This window comes from Macrobrachium nipponense, chromosome 34 (assembly GCF_015104395.2).
Source record: "Macrobrachium nipponense isolate FS-2020 chromosome 34, ASM1510439v2, whole genome shotgun sequence".
NCBI classification, from domain to species: Eukaryota; Metazoa; Arthropoda; class Malacostraca; order Decapoda; family Palaemonidae; genus Macrobrachium; species Macrobrachium nipponense.
Genome location: NC_061095.1, coordinates 13,740,212 through 13,758,476, shown reverse-complemented (window position 1 = coordinate 13,758,476; position 18,265 = coordinate 13,740,212). Strand labels below are relative to the sequence as shown.

General features: G+C 45.9%; 1 protein-coding gene across 1 annotated transcript in view; it reads right to left on the bottom strand.

The window, feature by feature from the left end:
* The window catches only part of LOC135207912 (WD repeat-containing protein 74-like), a 32,591-nt gene extending 14,862 nt beyond the window's left edge, over positions 1-17,729 (bottom strand). Inside the window, exon 1 of the mRNA XM_064239848.1 lies at positions 17,574-17,729. Coding sequence (XP_064095918.1) covers positions 17,574-17,603 — 30 coding nt within the window. The 5' untranslated portion in view covers positions 17,604-17,729. The remainder of the gene's footprint in view (positions 1-17,573) is intronic.
* Positions 17,730-18,265: the final 536 nt, after the last annotated feature.

The window sequence follows — 18,265 nt, the reverse complement described above, 5'->3', positions numbered from 1 at the left end:
CGGAGTATAATTCTACGTCTGGGTTCCTTAATGTCAGGGAGGGAGAGACCCTCTTGCAATCTTTCCCTCGACATCCACCATCTCAAGTCGTTCTTGATCTCTTCCGACACTGGGAACGAATACGTGTCTGGTTGAGACTTCCGACACCAACTCGCTTTGAGATAAAACTGAAGAGATCTCATGTGAAGACGACCCACTTTACAAACGTCTCTACTGATGATAACGTCCCTAGAAGACTCATCCATTCCAAGGCGGAGGAGGACTGACGATTCAGGAATTGCTCACTTTTTTGAGGCAAGATTCTATTCTTTTCGGGGGACAGAAAAACCCGAAAAGTCGAGAGTCAAGAATCATCCCCAAATAGGGGATCTTCTGGGACGGCACTAATTGAGACTTCTCCAGGTTGATGAGAATTCCCAATTGACTCGCTAATGACAGTGTCTTCCGAAATCCTTCACGCACTGTGTCCTCGAACCCGATCTGAGAAGCAGTCGTCCAGGTAAAATGCTACATTTTAGCCCAACATGTGCAGCCATTTCCCCAATGGAGCAAGAACACGAGTAAATACTTGAGGGGCCGTCGAAAGGCCGAAACAAAGGGCTCTGAATTGATACGTCCTCCCTCTTTGAACACAAATCTCAGGAACTTCTTTGAACTCTGGTGAATCGGGACATGAAAGTAGGCGTCCTTCATGTCCAGGGACACCACCCAATCGCCTGGGCGAAGTGCCGACATCACAGAATGATTGTTTGTTTCCATATTGAACTTTGTCTTCAGCACAAAAAAGGTTCAATGCGCTTACATCTAGCACTGGCCTCCAACCTCCCGAGGCTCTTTGGGAACTACAAAGAGTCTGTTGTAGAATCCCCTGAGAACTGTCGAGAACTTCCTCTATTGCTCCCTTCTTGGTGAGTGCATTGACCTCTGCTGCTAAAGCCAAAGCTCTCTCTGATCCTGGAGAATATGCTGTTAAGCTGATTGGTGTATCGGGAGAGAGGAGGATCTAAAAATGTTATTGTTAGTATACAATAAGGTTTTGTACATATACCTGGCAGATATATACTTAGCTTTACGTCTCTGACGTCACGACAGAATTCAAAACTCGCGGCACACGCGACAGGTAGGTCAGGTGATCTACCTTACCCGCCGCTGGGTGGCGGATGTAAGAACCAATCTCCCTTTCCAGCCAGAATTTTTCCTTCCACCGGTCTCCTGAGGGGAGGCTGGGCGGGCCATCAATCGTATATCTGCCAGGTAAGTATGTACAAAACCTTATTGTATACTAACAATAACATTTTTGTACATGAACTTTCCTGTCAGATATATACTTAGCTGATTGACACCCTTGGTGGTGGAGGGAAAGAGACAGCAATATAAATATGGGAAAAAAGGGGAAAACAACACTAGTTGTAGGAGTAAAAACAACCTTGGTTCTTACCTGTTTAGGCAGAAGACTTCGTAGTTACTGTCCTATGAGTCTGCGTTGCCTTAAGAGCTTCAGCGAGGGCGTGACCTACAGCTGACAGACTCTTTGGGTCTATCAAAGGGATTTGGTTGTCCGCTTACTTGATAGAATCCGAGCAGGATCTGTCAACCGGGGTGGATTCGCCCACTTATATGACAGAACCTAAAACCACTATCATTGCAAGGAGCTCAAACATAACCGATCACCTAACCAATCTAATCATTGTTAGCACTACGAAATGAAAAACATGCCTACCCGCATGTTCTTTCAAACAACCAAAAACTTAACAACCTAACAAGGGGAAAAAATATATCTACTAAGGATATGTCTCAGCTCCCTGCCCCAGCACCGAATCCGCCGATACGTACGGGCCTAACCCGAAGCACTTTTTCATACGTAATTTTGACGTCTCTCAGATAGTGGTTTGCAAAGACTGAGTTGCAACGCCAGAATGTTGCCTTCATAATATTACTCAGGGATATGTTTTTGTTTTAAAGTCAATGACGTGGCAATAGCTCTTACCTCATGAGCTTTGACCTTAAGAACTTTGTATTGACTTTCCTCACATATCGCATGCGCTTCTTTCACCAGGCTTCTGATAAAGAAAGAAAGCGCATTCTTCGAAAGTGTCCTCCTTGGATCTCTTACAGAGCACCAAAGGTTGACATCATTGCCCTTAAGTTTTTTCTTTCTTTGTAGATAGAATTTCAAACTTCTTACTGGGCAAAGAGACCTCTCTGCTCCTCGCCTACTAATGCAGACAATCCTTGTACTTCAAAAGCTCCTAGGCCAAGGATTTGAGGGGTTCTCGTTCTTGGCTAAGAACGAAGGAAGGAACTGGAACAGATAGCTGCATCTCCTCTGAATCCCACATTTCCTTCTAGTGCATGGGAGTTCACTAACCCTCTTTGCGGAAGCCAATGCCATGAGGAAAATTGTCTTCTTCGTGAGGTCTCTAAACGATGCAGACTGAGGCGGTTTCGAACTTATTGGACCTCAGGTAACGTAGCACTACATCCAGATTTCCAACTCGGAACCCCTGGAGAAACCTTCTTGGATGTTTCAAACGATCTTATTAGATCATGAAGGTCTTATCTTCTGAAATGTTTAAGTTTCTGTGCCTAACACTGCAGATAGCATGCTACGATAGACCTTTAATGGTTGATACCGCCAATCCACTTTCTTCCCTAAGAAAAGTAGAAGTCTGCTATTTGGGTCACAGAGGTACTGGAAGAGGAAAAGTGATGGTTCCTACACCATCGCCGAAAGACGTCCCACTTCGATTGGTAGACTCTAAGGGTAGAAGGCCTTCTTGCTGCTGCGATAGCCGTTGCAACTCTTGCCGAAAAGCCTCTCGTTCTGACCAAACTTTTGACAGTCTGAAGCCAGTCAGATCTAGAGCGGGGAGGTTTTTTGTGATACCTCTCGAAGTGGGGTTGTCTGAGCAGATCGATCCTCTGTGGTAATGTTCTCGGAAGATCTACTAACCATTCCAGTACCTCTGTGAACCATACTTGTGCGGGCCAGAACGGGGCTACCAGCGGTCATCCTTGCTGCCTCCGATTCTGCAAATTTCTTTAGAGTCTCTCCCAGTATCTTGAATGGAGGAAAAGCATACGTGTCTAGACCCTTCCAATCTAGTAGGAACGCGTCTATCGACACTGCCCTCGGGTCCGATATCGGAGAGCAGTAGTTGGCTATCCTCGTATTCTTGGCTGTGGCGAAGAGGTCTATATGAGGTTTGCCCCAAAGCTTCCACAGGTCCTGGCAAACATCTTCGTGCAGAGTCCACTCTGCCGGCAGGACTTGATCTTTCCTGCTTAGGAGGTCTGCTCTGACGTTCTTTTCTCCCTGTACGAACCTGGTAAGGAGACAAATCTTCCTTTGTTCTGCCCAAAGCAGAAGTTCTTTTGCTGTCTCGTACAGGGAGAAAGAGTGAGTCCCCCCTTGCTTCCTGATGTAAGCCAGGGCCGTGTGTTGTCCGAGTTGATCTGAACTGTTGAAGCTAGGACGTGGGGCTCGAAAGCTTTCAAAGCTAGCCAAACCGCCATCAGCTCCTTCTTGTTGATGTGCCAGGTCACCTGTTCCTTGTTCCAGGTGCCTGACACTTCTCTTGAGCCAGCGTCGCTCCCCAACCTGTTTCCGAGGCGTCGGAATACAACACTTGGTTGGGGTTCGGAATGTGAAGGGACATCCCTTCTGCAAACTTGAGAGGGTTGGCCCACCAAGAGAGGTCCTTCTTGATTTCCCTTGAAATCTCGAAGGAGAACTCTAGGTTTTGTGAACGACACCTCCAGTTTCGATGGAGAAAGAACTGGAGAGGTCTGAGGTGCAACCTTCCTAGAGAAAGGAATTGCTCCAACGAGGAGAGTGTCCCCAACAAACTCATCCACTCCCTCGCTGTGCATACTTCTTTCTCTAGGAAGGCTTTGACTTTCTCTGACCCTCGGCCTATCCGTTCTGGAGACGGAAAAGAAAACCCGAAAATCCAGAGAAGCCATCCGAATCCCCAGATAGATACGATCTTGACTGGGGATCACCTGAGACTTTTGAAAGTTCACCAAAAGTCCCAGAGAACTTGCCATGAAAAGGGTCTTTTGTAGGTCCTCCAAACATCTTTCCTGAGACTTGGCTCTGATCAGCCAGTCGTCCAAGTAAAGGGACACTCTGACTCCCTCCAAATGTAGCCATCTTGCTACATTTTTCATTAGGCCTGTAAAGACCTGAGGGGCTGTTGAAAGGCCGAAGCACAAGGCCCTGAACTGGAATATCCTTCCTCCCATCATGAACCTGAGGTATTTCCTTGACGAAGGATGGATAGGCACATGGAAGTAAGCGTCCTGAAGATCTAGGGACACCATCCAGTCCCCTGGCCCGAAGGGCCGCCAACACTGAGATGTCGTCCTCCATGGCGAACTTCCTCTTTTTTTTTCTACAAAGAAATTCAGGGCGCTTACATCCAGAACCGGTCTCCATCCTCCTGAGGCTTTTGGAACTAGAAAAAGGCGGTTGTAAAAGCCCGCTGAGCAAGGGTCGTTCACTAGCTCTATAGCCTCTTTCTCGAACATTTGTTCCACTGCTTGTGTTAAAGCAAGGCTCATGATGGGATCCCTGTACCTGGCCACCAACTCCCTCGGAGTCGTTGTCAACGGTGGTCTTTCCGTAAAAGGAATCAGATATCCTTTCCTTATTATAGAGAGGACCAGTTGTCCGCTCCTCTCTTTGTCCAGGCTTCCGAGAATCTTAGAAGTCTGGCACCCTACTGGTGTTTGGCTGGACTACTTCCCTACTTTTTAGCTCTGACAGAGCGTGAGAAGGATCTACCTCTCTTGAAAGGTCTATTACCTCTCGATGTAGAGGCTCTAGAAGGGGGGCCCCCTCGAAAGGGCTCCTGTCTAGCTGGAGTCTCCTTCTTAGTCTTCGTCTGGAAGGAGGTCTTAGGCTTCCGTACCGACTGTGCGAGCATGTCCTGAGTCGCCTTCGCAGAGATAGATCCTGAGATGTCCTGGATTATCTTCTTTGGAAAAAGCAGAGGCGAGAGCTGCGAATACAGGAGAGAGGCTCTTTGGGCATGCGAAACAGACTTCGTCAGAAAAGAGCAGAAGACTGATCTCTTCTTAAGGATCCCTGCTCCAAAGAGGGAGGCTATTTCGCTCGATCCATCTCTAACTGCTTTGTCAATGCACGTTAGAACACTGTTTAGATCTTCTGGTCGAAATAGCATCCGGTTCTGAGTCTTCTTAGCCAAGACCCCCAAAGACCAGTCAAGGAAGTTGAAGCCACTTCCAAGACTCTAAACATTCCCTTCAGCAGGTGGTCAAGCTCGTTCATAGCCCAGGTCGTTTTAGCCGACAAAAGAGCCGAGCGTCGTGCTGCATCCACCAGAGAAGAGAAGTCCGCATCCGCCGATGAAGGAAGACCCAGACCTAAGGGTTCTCCAGACTCGTACCAAAACCCGAGTCTGCCCGTAAGCTTGGAAGGAGGGAAAGAAAACACAGTTTTCCCTTTCTCTTCCTTAGAAAGCAGCCAATCACCAACACCTCTCAAAGCCTTCTTCATTGAGATGGTTGGCTTCATCCTCACACAAGAGGAAACTTTCGTCTTCTTCGAAGTCGAGAATAAAGAGAGAGGAGACGGAGGAGCGACGGGAGTAAGGGAGTCTCCAAACTCTTGAAGAAGTAGATCTGTAAGGATCTGTAGGACGAAACTGGACGAGTCCTTCACCAAATCCTCTTTCTGAAGTTCAAACTTCATCCACTGAAGAACCCTCCGCTTCTTTACGAGTGCAGTTAGCCTTCTCTAAAGAAATGCGCCTGTCCAGAGAGTCTCTAGTAGTAGACTGGCGCCTATCAGGGGAAGCCAAAGTTTCTGGAGAGCTCCTCTCGAATGAGTCCTTCCTACTCTGATGAGTGCGTGCTCTTTGCTCCTTAATCCTACTCCTAGAATTCCGGGCTTCCAAGGGGGAGTGCCTGCTAGGAGAGGAGAGCCTACTATGCTCAAGGCGCTTCTCAAGATCCATGCGCCTGCTCAAAGGAGAGCGGCTGCCAGGCGAGCTGCGCCTACCATGAGGCGAACGCCTACTAGGCTCTTGGCGCCTACTTACAGGAGAGCGAAGGCCTGGAGAAGGTCGCTTACTAGGAGACCGGCGTCTACCATGCTCCACAAACTTCGCTCCCGACTTGTGTGTCTCTTCTAAAGGTAGTCTCCCAGAAGAGACATATCTTTCAGGTTCTACGCGCCTGTCCTGAATCGAGCGGCTAAAAGTAGAGCCGCGCTTATCAGGAGAAAAGCGCCTATCAGGAGAAAAGCGCCTATCCTCCGCACCACGCTTGGGAGCGGGAGAGCGTCTACTTGGGGAGTAGCGCCTACTAGGCTCAAGGCGCCTAACATAAGGCGAGATCCTGTCTCTTGACGAATCCATCAAAGAGTAGGCTCTCTTATCCGGAGAATGAAGGATCTTCGTAAAAGAGCGCGAGGACGAGGCTGTACGCCTGTCTTTAGACGAACGCCTACTAGTCGCTAGATCCCTTCCTACTGGAGAGATGTAGTCACCAGGAGAAAGCTTCTTGGGCGATTGACGCCTGGAAGACGACAAGCGCCTGCTGAGGGAAGAGCGCCTCCTTCCATCCGCTGATAAAGGAGAGAGAACCGACTCTGACTGAGACGGTAAGACAGGTGAAGGAATCCTAGACTTCTTGACAGGGAGAGAGACGTCTTTCCGACGCGTTCCTCCTGCCAAGGAGCCCGCCAGTGCCGAAATCTGCGCTTGCAGTCCCCGCAAGAATTCGAGCTGGAGATCTTGTAAAATCCTCCACCGGAGAAGAGGCTCGAAGCCTCTACTATGAGGCGAGAACTCCTGCTCCCTCCTGGGTTTCTTGATCTCTACTTCCGGCTCTTCTGGAAAAACTTCCTTCCGGGCTGGAAGGAAAGGAGCCAGGCGCCTTCCAGGCTCGCTCTCTTCAGCGGTCGTGAAGAATCCGAGGCGCTCCATTCCTCTTCTAGGTGAAGGTGAGGAAGACGAAGAGAAGCATTGGCGCAATACCTCCTTCTTCGCGCGAACAAGGGCAGCCTGGGTACGAGCATCAGGATCTACCGAGGGGACGTCTGATCGGTGGGAGTTCTCCCTAACCTTCCTGCGGCTTTTGACTTTCCTCCTCCACTGGGACTGGGAGTCTGGAAGAGGTCTAGGCCTGGAAGCATTAAGGAGCCGATCAGACGCCACCCTCCACTGCACTGGGGTCACTGCACAATTCACCTTCACTACTCTTACCTTGCAACGAACGAATCTTCTTTTCCATGCAGTAAGGATCGTGGCTCTCATGGTTGCCACTTCCGTAGTCGTATCCTTAGGTTCGATGCAGGGCGCAGGAGCTGAAACTGGAGAAGGTTCTAATGCTACAACAGGATTTTCTTCTACCTCGCTAATACGAGACTTACTAGAACTACCTAGAAGTAAGCCTTTCTCACCCTGATCTTTCTCTAACTTCCTCAAGTAGGAAGAAAGAGCCTTCCATTCACCCATCATCCAACTTCTCACACTCATTACACAGGTTATCAAAAGAACATTCTTTACCTCTAACATTTAAAGCAAACTGTGTGAGGATCTACCGTAGCTTTCGGTAGTCTCACCTTGCATTCATCCATAGCGCACACTCTAAACATAGAAGATTTCTTAACTCTAACTCAGACATCTCGAAATCAAAGAAAAATCCAAATCAATATCCAAAAACAATCCACAAATGCGTATTGCCAAGCCAACAAGATCAGGTACTTCACCGAAAGTCAGTCCAAATAAATCCACGGCAACAGAAATGAATAAAGCTGTCAGGAGGTAACAACCACAGGTGTAGTCGTCACCGGCGACAGAAAAATTCTGGCTGGAAAGGGAGATTGGTTCTTACATCCGCCACCCAGCGGCGGGTAAGGTAGATCACCTGACCTACCTGTCGCGTGTGCCGCGAGTTTTGAATTCGTCGTGACGTCAGGAGACGTAAAGCTAAGTATATATCTGACAGGAAAGTTCAGTGACAAAATGATATTGTTAAGATACAATAAAGTTTTGTACATACTTACCTGGCAGATATATACTTAGCTATAGACTCACGTCGTCCCCGACAGAAATTAGAATTTCGCGGCACACGCTGCAGGTAGGTCAGGTGATCTACCGCCCCTGCCGCTGGGTGGCAGGAGGGAAAATAGGAACGATTACCGTTCTAGAACCAGATTTTCTCTTCCACCTGTCTCCTGAGGGGAGGTTGGGTGGGCCATCAATCGTATATATCTGCCAGGTAAGTATGTTACAAAAAACTTTATTGTATCTTAACAATATCATTTTGTACATGGAACTTACCCAGCAGATATATACTTAGCTGATTGACACCCTTGGTGGTGGTGGGAAAGAGACAACTATTTACTGAATAGACAGGTAAACAACATACATTGTAGGTAATAAATAAATAAACCTTGGTTCCTACTTGATCAGGCGGAAGCCTCCATGGCTAATGCCTAGGAATCTGCTTCGCCTCAAGAGCCCTCAGCGAGGATGTGACCTATGGCTAAGAGTTCTTGTGGGTCTGTCGATGGGGTCTTATCCATTTACTCGACAGAGCCTCTTACATGACAATATGCCTATGCCTAGTGGCATAATTAAGGAGCACAACACCGTCCCGATCACCTGATCCTAACACGAGGGTTAGTGCTTAAGTTGAAAAGAGTTATCTCACAAACTCCTTTCAAACAACCCAAAGAAAAAACAACGGACGTTAAATAAAAATTAACATCATAGTTAAGGATCAGTATCTGCTCCCCTATCCCAGCAATGTATCCAGCAGTCAGACCGTATCAACCAAGAGAGAAGGATCCCTCGAAGGTTATCTTGACATCCTTCGGATAATGGGAAGTCAACACCAGAGTTGCATCTCCCGTATGTGACAGCTAATATGTCCTTATGACATATTGTTAGGAAAGAACAAGAATTCGGAAAAGCTCGCACTTCATGCGCTTTTAATTCTCAGCTGTTTGAAGGAATCATCAATGCACTTATCAAGTGCTTAGGAGATCACAATGTCTCAAAGAAGGCCGGGCGTTCTTTGATATAGATCTCTTCTGGGTGAAGCCTGGAGCCTGGCTAGCGCTTGGCAGGCGCCTAGCGCCTGTCTAGCGCCTCGCGCCTGGCTGGAGCCTTGCGCCTGAATGGCGCCTAGAGCCTGGCTGGAGCCTCGCGCCTAGATGGCGCCTTGCGCCTGGCTGGGCGCCTCGCGCCTGGCTGGTGCCTGTTGGCTCCTCCTTCCTGGCTAGCGCCTCGCGCCTGGCTGGAGCCTTGCGTCTGGCTGGTGCCTTGCGCCTGGAAGGCACCTGGAGCCTGGCAGAAGACTTCATGATTACTGTCTATGAGTCTGCATGCCTCAAGAGTTTCAGCGAGGTAGGGACCTATGACTGACAAACCCTTCTGGATCATGTCAATGGGGGCTAGCCCGCTTACACGACAGAGCCTTCTCGGATCGTGCCAATGGGGGCTGACCCACTTACATGGCGAGCCTACCTGTATCATATCAATGGGGACTAGCCCTCTTACATGACAGAGCTTTAGGTTTCTCTTTACTGGAAGGAGCCTTGCGTCTGGATGGATCCTCAATCCTGACTGGAGCCTAGCCTTGAAGGAGCCTGGCACCTGGATGGCGCCTGGCTGGCTTCTAGAGCCTGGCTGGCTCCTAGAGCCTGGCTGGCTCCTAGAGCCTGGCTGGCTCCTAGAGCCTGGTTGGCTCCTAGAGCCTGGCTGGCTCCTAGAGCCTGGCTGGCTCCTAGAGCCTGGCTGGCACCTCGCGCCTGGCTTGGCTCCTCCACACTTGCTGGAGCTTCGAGCTTGGAAGAGTCTCTAGGCTGTCTGGCGATGTCCACATCGGACACTCTTATATCTGTCCGAAAATGCGCCAGGTTGGAGGCCCGCTCCTTCTCAGTATCCGACCATGACAGAGTTCCGTGGAACTGTCCGCCTCTGGCGTTTTTGCGCCTGTATTGGCATTTGGCGCTTGGCTGGCGCTACATTGTCCGAGAGTCCTGAACAACCACATAGTTTATCAGGAGACTGGAGAAGGGTGGAAGAAATTCTTCCCCTTTGAGCTTTTGGCCCCTGGCCAGGGGAGAGTGATTTTCAGTCAGCTACACCCAGTAGGACGACAGGTATATCTAACACACGAGAGAGAAGAGTCTTCCTCCGAGGAGGATCCTTCGTGAACACTTCTTTTGCTAACGAGATCTCTTCTTACATGTTGATGAGGTTCCTCGTTGCAGAATCTTCCCTATCCTTGCCCGAAGGAAGGGAAGGAGTCTGGAAGTCGAAGGAGAGACTGAGCTGAAATTGGGCGGAACCCTGATTTCTAGCTCTTATTGTATCCTTCTGAATACCTTCTGAGAAGCATTTTGAGCCCTCATCGCACCCGGAAGACTCTGTAGGCAAACGTTTAAACCATATCTTCTTCTGTAGATGAAAATGTAAGTACCCTGCCTGGGCAACTAAACTTCTCTCTGAAAGCGTTGCGTCAGGAATAGAGGGATTTATTTCTTTTGCCCGACATACTATGCTGGCAAGAACCCATTGCCGAGTCTCCATTGAATCTGATGCGAGATTCCAATGCACAAAAAATTCACTTGTCTTCTTGGTCGTTTAGGGCTAAGAGAAACAAAGAATTCCTTCATAAACTTCCTCAAAGAAGTCAGATGAGGAGCAGTTCCATTTTGTCGGAACACGGAATCTGTGGCCACAAAAAAAAATCCCATTCGAAGTACATGATATCCTACTCTTGTCGTATTGCGGTATCGTATAAGATCCCGAAGATCTTAATCCTCTGTTATCTCTAATTCCCTTTGTAGAGACAGAGTATGGCCTTTAACTGCGTTCTTTGATAGCAGATATATACATAGGTGATTCTTCCCTCTGAAAGTGAAGAAAAAAAATCCTCGCTATGTGGTTCACAGAGGTATCGGAAGAGGACAGTTTCCTCTCATTCCCTAACACGATCTGCAGCAATTCTATGTCTTAGCCATGACTATTGTCATTTACCTTGAAAAAACCTCTCATTCATGTCCACTTCTGGTCAGTTCTGCACGCGGACAGATCCAGAGTGGAGAGGTTTTATAGGTCTATTTATAATAGATTCTGATAGAATATCCAGATACTCTTGGAAAAGGCCTTACGAAACATGCTGTGAGAAGAACGTGGACTTCTGTGAATCCAACCTCTCTAAGGCCAAAATGAGGCATACATCCTCTCTTCCTTTGACGCCCAATTATCTTAATATCTGTTAAGAATTTATAACTAGGGAAAAAAGGCTAAAGTGTTTATTCCCCTTCTTTAAATTTAAAGATGTCTTATATTGCTACCTCTCTTGGTTCGAGGAAAAAGAAGCAGTCTAAAGGAAGCCTGTTCGTCTTCTACCTTACAGAGATCTATGAAGAAGACTTTCCGCAGGTTCTCACAACTCTTTTCAATAAATGTTAGACATACGTTAACAGTTATTATCTTCGATCGAGAAGGTTCTCACGGACATGCAAAATCTTGCATCGAACCTCTTAAGGATCGTTACGTTCCGTGTCTGTTCCAAATAGGTTCTCTTTTGTTAACGCGAACGGGGCGAAAAAAAGAGATTCTCGATGCTCTTTGCGATATGAGAGAGTCGTGGAATTGGCCTAAGTGATTAAAATAAATCATTTCATCATTCCTTGTAAGCGACCCCTTTTCGATTAAATGGGTAACGAAATCAGGAACGAATCTTGCCGTTACCGAGCCTGCTGTCCGAGAGGCTACTGGACTCTTAGGTTAATAACTCGCTAAAACGAGAAAATATCTTGGATGGTGCTTCTGGCACAATTTGCGCCAGCCTGGCGCTTCCTTCTAGTTCTTTTTAGGTTATGGTGCCATAACATCTATGCCTTTATGGTACCTGCATCCTTCACATGTTAATTCCGTCCTTGTGGGAAAAAAACTTTTATATACGTAGTAAGTCCTTCCATTCAGGGAAACAACTCCTGCCACTAGATGTTTCCCATCCGACTCACCACTTCTCTTGAGCAATATCCGAATTTAAAAAGGTTGTGTGCGTTTCTCGAAGGATAGAGAATTATATATATCGCGCGCTGCCGTATTAGAATCCTTTATAATACTGTCACATTGTGGTAAACAGCATTAATCTAGGAAACCTTTGTAAGGATACTAGGAATTCTGTAGTTAACCTCGGTATGTGCATAAGACTTGACCATACCGTAGTCTTAAAGTGAATTCTCTACTACATTCATCTTCTCACTAAGCATGTACTCTAATAAGCCATGCTTTCGTAAGCATGAGAGCATTATACAATATAGAGTTTCGCTGCGTTAGAATCCTTTAAAAATGTTACCTACGGTAAACAGCATTGAAATGTAATATCTTTCTTATTGAAAGCTTCTTAGCAAAAGGCAGACAATATTTTATTTATGTTTGCTTAACTATCCCCTCAATCGAGGCTAAAACCACGATTGTAGGGGAGAGACACGGTTATTCATTCCATCCCGCAGGAGAGAGACATGTTACCGACCACTCATGACCGACACCTACATGATACTGCGTTGGTGTCTAAGCGATAGCAGTCTCGTTAGCCGACTGGCCTTACTCTTCCAGAGTTGCCAGCTACTCCATTTAATAAAGGAATCTTATAACATTATTATCGAACTTCAGGAAGTTCTTATAATGCATATCTAAGCGAAACAAGACTTCGATAAATCTAGAAGCTAAGTAGGTGTTGTCTTAACAATCCCTTTAAGCGTAGTCCTTCCTAGGAAATTCCTGGAAGGATACTGGTAATGAGTTGCTCAGCAAAGAAGTACTACGGTATGTGCTTATGATTTGCCGTATCGTATTCTCATACAGCAGATACTCTACTACCTTCTTTCCCTGCCGAGGCAGATAGAGAAAGGATATTCTGGCGCCTGGATCCTTGCACCTAGCGCCTGGAATGTTCCGCACGCTAGAAAGGAGACTCGCTCCTGGAACGTTCCGCTTGCGTGGAAGGATTCCCGTGCGCCCTGACAGTTCCGAGCGCCTACTAGACCCCTTTTAGAAAGAGCCTCTTGCCCGGAAACGTTCAATGGAAGGATCGTTCTGATTGCCACTCTACTGTAAGGCTCCTTGCTCTAGCCGTCTGTTTTTCTGGCGCAATTTGCGCCAGGCTGGCGCTTCTCGTCTCTTTGAAGGCGCCTTGCGCCAAGAAAAATTTTCTAGAACGCGGCTCGCGTTTGGTTGTAGGAACGCGGCTCGCGCTAGTCTGTTAGCTGGAACGCGCCTCGCTGCTGGCTATGGGACGTACCTCACGCTAGCTTGCTGGAACGCGGTTCTTCCTGGCAGCGGCTGGCTCTTGCTCAGTGTTCTCTTAGTTTTCAGAGAACGCGCTAGATCACTCCAAACATACATTCTTCGTCTTTTCGGATGTAAGATGAAGAGACGCACTTTTTTAAGGATGCCTTATCAATGGCTATCCTTGGCAGTCTGGGACGTTCTACAGAACCTGCCGAGGGACGCCTGACCAGTGGGGGTTCTCCCTAACCTTCCTGCGGCTGTCGACTTTCCTCCTCCACTGGTCCTGGGAGTTTGGAAGAGGTCTAGGCCTGGAAACGCTACGGAGCCGATCAGACGCACCCTCCACTGCACTGGGAACACTATATTCACTTCTTACCTTTTTAGAGCTCGCCTTTTGAGCTCCATCCATTTATCTCAAATTTGCACATATGAATTTGTAGATTCTGTGGAGTAAGAAGGTGATGAGGATGCAACAACTACTAGAATTGTCAATACTCTAACTGCTCGTAGTACGAGAGCTCTTAAAGCTTCTAAAGGAAGCATATCTAGTTATATGCTTTCTGACTTCCTAAGTAGGAAGTTAGATCTTATATTTCCTTCATCAAGTTCTAACACTTATACACGTATTAGTGAAAAAAAAAAAATCAATATTTCCCTTATTGCAAAATATAAGTGTCTACCGAAAAATTCGGTAGTTTCACGTAATATATTCTTCGAAATTTCGAAGCCAAATTCATTAAAAAGTTAATAAAAGCGTATGCCAAACCAAAGACCCAGTACTTCCCTGCAAAAGACAGCCCAGAAGGTCGATGGCGATGAAAAAACGAAAATCAAGTCAGGAGGTAGCAACAACGTATGTTGACACTACCGCGACAGAGAAAATCTGGTTTCTAGAACGGTAATCGTTTTTTTTCCTATTCCCTGCCACCCAGCGGCAGGGCGTAGATCACCTGACCTACCTGCAGCGTGTGCCCGAAATTCGAATTTCTGTCGGGGACGACGGAGTCTATAGCTAAGTATATATCTGCTGGGTAAGTTCCATGTACAAAAAACAACAGGAATCGAGTATCCCTCTCGAAGAACTTGAACTACCCATTGCTCTGCACCTCTTCGACTCCATTCTTCCCAAAACAGATGGAGTCTTGCCCCTACTTGCAACGTGAAGGAACGGCTTCTCACTTGTCCGAAGGTTTGGGGGGTGGGAGGCTGTTTCTTTGAGGACTTGTACTGTGTACGCAAATTAGTCCTGGGTCGTTGCCACTTAGGTTTACTCCCTCGAAAGGGATGCTTCTGAAGAGGAGAAGACTTAGCTCCTGTCGGAGTAGGCTCTTTCGGACGTCTGGAAGACTGAGAAGGAGATCATTAGTAGATTTCTTTCTAAATCCGATAGAATTTGTTGAATGGTTTTCTTCAGGGAAAAGATGAGATTTACAGAGAGGAGCAAACATGAGAGCCGACTTCTGGTTATTAGTGACTCCTTTAGACACGAAAGAACACCACCTTTCTCTCTTCTTCATCACTCCCATTGTGAAAAGGGCTGCTAATTCTCCTGAACCATCTCTAACAGCCTTATCCGCACAGGACAGAACTCCTAACCAGTCTGTGGCAAAATCTTCTTCTAAAGACTGACAGTCTTCAATCTTGCGAGCTAAAGAGGCAATAGTCCCAGTCTAAAAAACTAAATACCTCAAATACTTTAAAAATATTCTTCACCAAATGGTCCAGCTCTGAAGAAGAAAACAAAATTTTAGCTGACGAAAAGCTGCTCTTCGGTGTGAGTCCACTAAACCGGAGAAGTCTCCCTGGGAGGAGGCAGACACTCCCAAAGAAGGAACTTCTCCAGTTGCGTAGAAGCGATACGCTTTACTCTGAAGCTTAGAAGGTGGGAAAGCAAACGAAGCCTTACCTGTTTTCCCTCTTCTTACAAAGCCACTCTGTTGACTCCTTAAGGGCCTGCTTAGAGGACTGAGAAAGAACCAGTTTAGGTAGACACGAATACGCTGTCTTCCTATCTTTAACGAACATTGAAGGCGGTGAAGACGGAGAAGCAGGTTCAAAGTAATCTGGATAAGTGGACAGGAAAAATTTAAGAAGACTCGAATAAGCCGACGAATCCTTGTCATCTTGATCCAAAGCTTCCTCTTCAGACTGCACGGAAAGCAGAGTCGAAATCAGGCTTATGTTCTACCCCGGTGGAGGATTTCAACAAACTCATAAGATCCTGGAAATGCTTCTTAAATGGAGCTAAGGTAGAATCGTCTAACACTGTAGAAGTCGATGGTCTTTCAGTCGAAGAACGATTCTTTCTAACAGGTGAAGTCTCCGCACCACGAGTCGACACAGGCGAACAACCAGTCGAAAAATTCCTATCGACTCACGGCGAGGGGAGTCGAACAAAGACGAGCGAATACGCTTCTCTGGACAGTAATACGGAGTCGAACGAGGCGACCGAGCCGAAACTGCGACCGAGACTCGCTTGGGAGAGTCGAGCGATCGTGAATTATCACAAAGTTTAGTCAGAGAGCCATTGCTTTTAGCAGAAAAAATGCGACTGCGGAGGAGATTCACTAAATATCACATCCGGAGCAAAACTACACGAAGGTTGAGGACTCCAATGCCTCTTAGACTTCTTAACAGGAGTCGGTGACGAATCACCCGCAAGAATCGAATGTCTTTTTAACGGTCGAGACACCAAATCACCTCGCCTTTTGCGCATGGCGATTGCACTTCCGAATCAGAAGACAGACGAGAATCACAAACACTAACACCTTTCCACATCTTTTTGGACGACACCCGCGAGTCGACGGAGTCGACGGCTGACCGTGGGCAAACTCCCCCAGACTCCTTCCGACTCCGGTATGTCTTCTCCCGGTTGCGGGGGAGGGGGACAGTGACCTTCGTCTGGGAGTCGAGGGGGTACGGACAACCGCCTCCTCAGGCGCAACATTAACACTTTGCACTGCACTAGATTTCACTGTACTATACTACGAAAGCTTTAAAATTTTAAAAGACATTCCTAACTTCATAACTGATTCAGCTAACACTTCGAACTTTTTATCCATCTTAGACTCAAGCAAGGCAATGGTGTTGGGTTCGGAAACATGGGCAACTTGAACAGGGGTAATCAAAGGAGAAGTAGGAGGGAACTATTAATTGGAGAAAATATTCTCTAATAAAGGAGAGGCAAGAGAAGACTTATTTGTCTCCGAAGGAACAGGAGTAGTTTCTAACCTATTCTTACTACTAGCCCTAAGAGCTGCCTTCCTCTTCCTATCTTTCTCATTTTCTCAGCATGCGATCTAACCGCCTTACCATCCCTGTTCATCCAATTCTTACATTCATCACATGTCATCCATACCATTACAATTTTGTCCTCTGCATTTAGTGCACTTAGAGTGCGGATCGTGACATAACTAGCTAATCTTGTTTTGCAGCCAGCGCTGCAAAACCTTACAGCAGTGAACTAGAATCTGACATAATTAGCAATAATGACAAAAATGAATAGAGATAGCTAACTGGCAAGAAAAAACCAAAAACTTGTACATCACCAAACAAAAACCAAAATCCAAAAATGGCGACGCAGGAGACTGCAGCGAAAATCTCACAGGTGTTACCCCGTGAGCGGCAGAAACGAAAATTGACGGTAGAAGGCTAGCAGTACCCAGGGTTCCCGGATGTGGGCGGGTCTTGTATCACCTATACTTAAGATAGCAACGCCGCTGGCGCCAACAATTTGAATTTCGACTGCCGTAGTAAGAAGCTATAAGCTATGTAACTGTTCGGTAAGTCACTTATGTGAAATTGTCATATCGATATGAGACCAACACTTCTCATTGAACACCGACTATGAAATGCAGTGGAAATATAAATGCTTCTATACATACAGTAAAGCACTACATGACAAGTTGATTGCAGATTAAATATACATATCTATGATATTAAAATTATAAATTTGACATTAAAATGATATTATCAGCAAATACAATATAATGAGGGTTGTAACAATAAACTACCAATTACAAGCTGAAAGGAACACACATCTGAATTTCCCCTTATTATACAAGTACTTTCTTGCCACTGAATAAATAGGCACAGGGTTTAAGTTCAATATGTGAATGCATAACATATAATGGAGTCTATAGCCAAAACCAGAATCTCACTGTTCTGTCCATACCATCAAACAAACTTTTAAGCAAGTCAAATAAAAGTTTACCCAGTTAACCAGACTTAGTCTATATTCCAAACCTGGACCAAGACAAATGCAAATATAATTTAACATACCTCAGTCTGATTTTGGTTACCCCATGCCATTGCAGTAATTTCATGCTGACGGTCAAGTGATTTGAGACTGTGGACATTTTTGTGGATAACAGCATCCTGATTTAAATTAATACCTGTAATAAAATTGGATATTAAACTAGGAGAAAACCAAAGGAGTAAGTAATCTTAAGTAATACAATGACTTTAATGTTTAAAAATAAATAGTATTTCAAAGATACAAAACATTGCATTACTAATCATTAAACTATATTAGTGTTCAATGTGCTAACAAAGGAACAGAATTCAAATTAGTCCAATATAACTAAAATTAGGCTACTACTCTAAAGGTGCAAAAAGCTACTGCAAAAAATTCTTCCTTCAAACCTATCATTTCAATGATTTAGTAAGAGCCAAGTGCATATGGCTAGGTCAAGTTAAATGTAGGTTGTATTTAACTTTTGTGCTCTCCCCCAAAACCAAAAAACATGCTTTCACACTCTTGTCTCTTGTTAGCAGGGAACCAGTATCTTTAAAGGTAATTTTTTTTTTTTTTTTATTAAAACAAACAGAAATGTTCAAAGCACATGTTAAAATAATTAAAAAATCATATTTTAAACAAGATATTGCCATTATTATAAAAAGTAACACTCTCCCTTATATATCAATATGCCAATTTTTAAAAGTTCAACTTCAGTATAGGGGTAATAGTCATG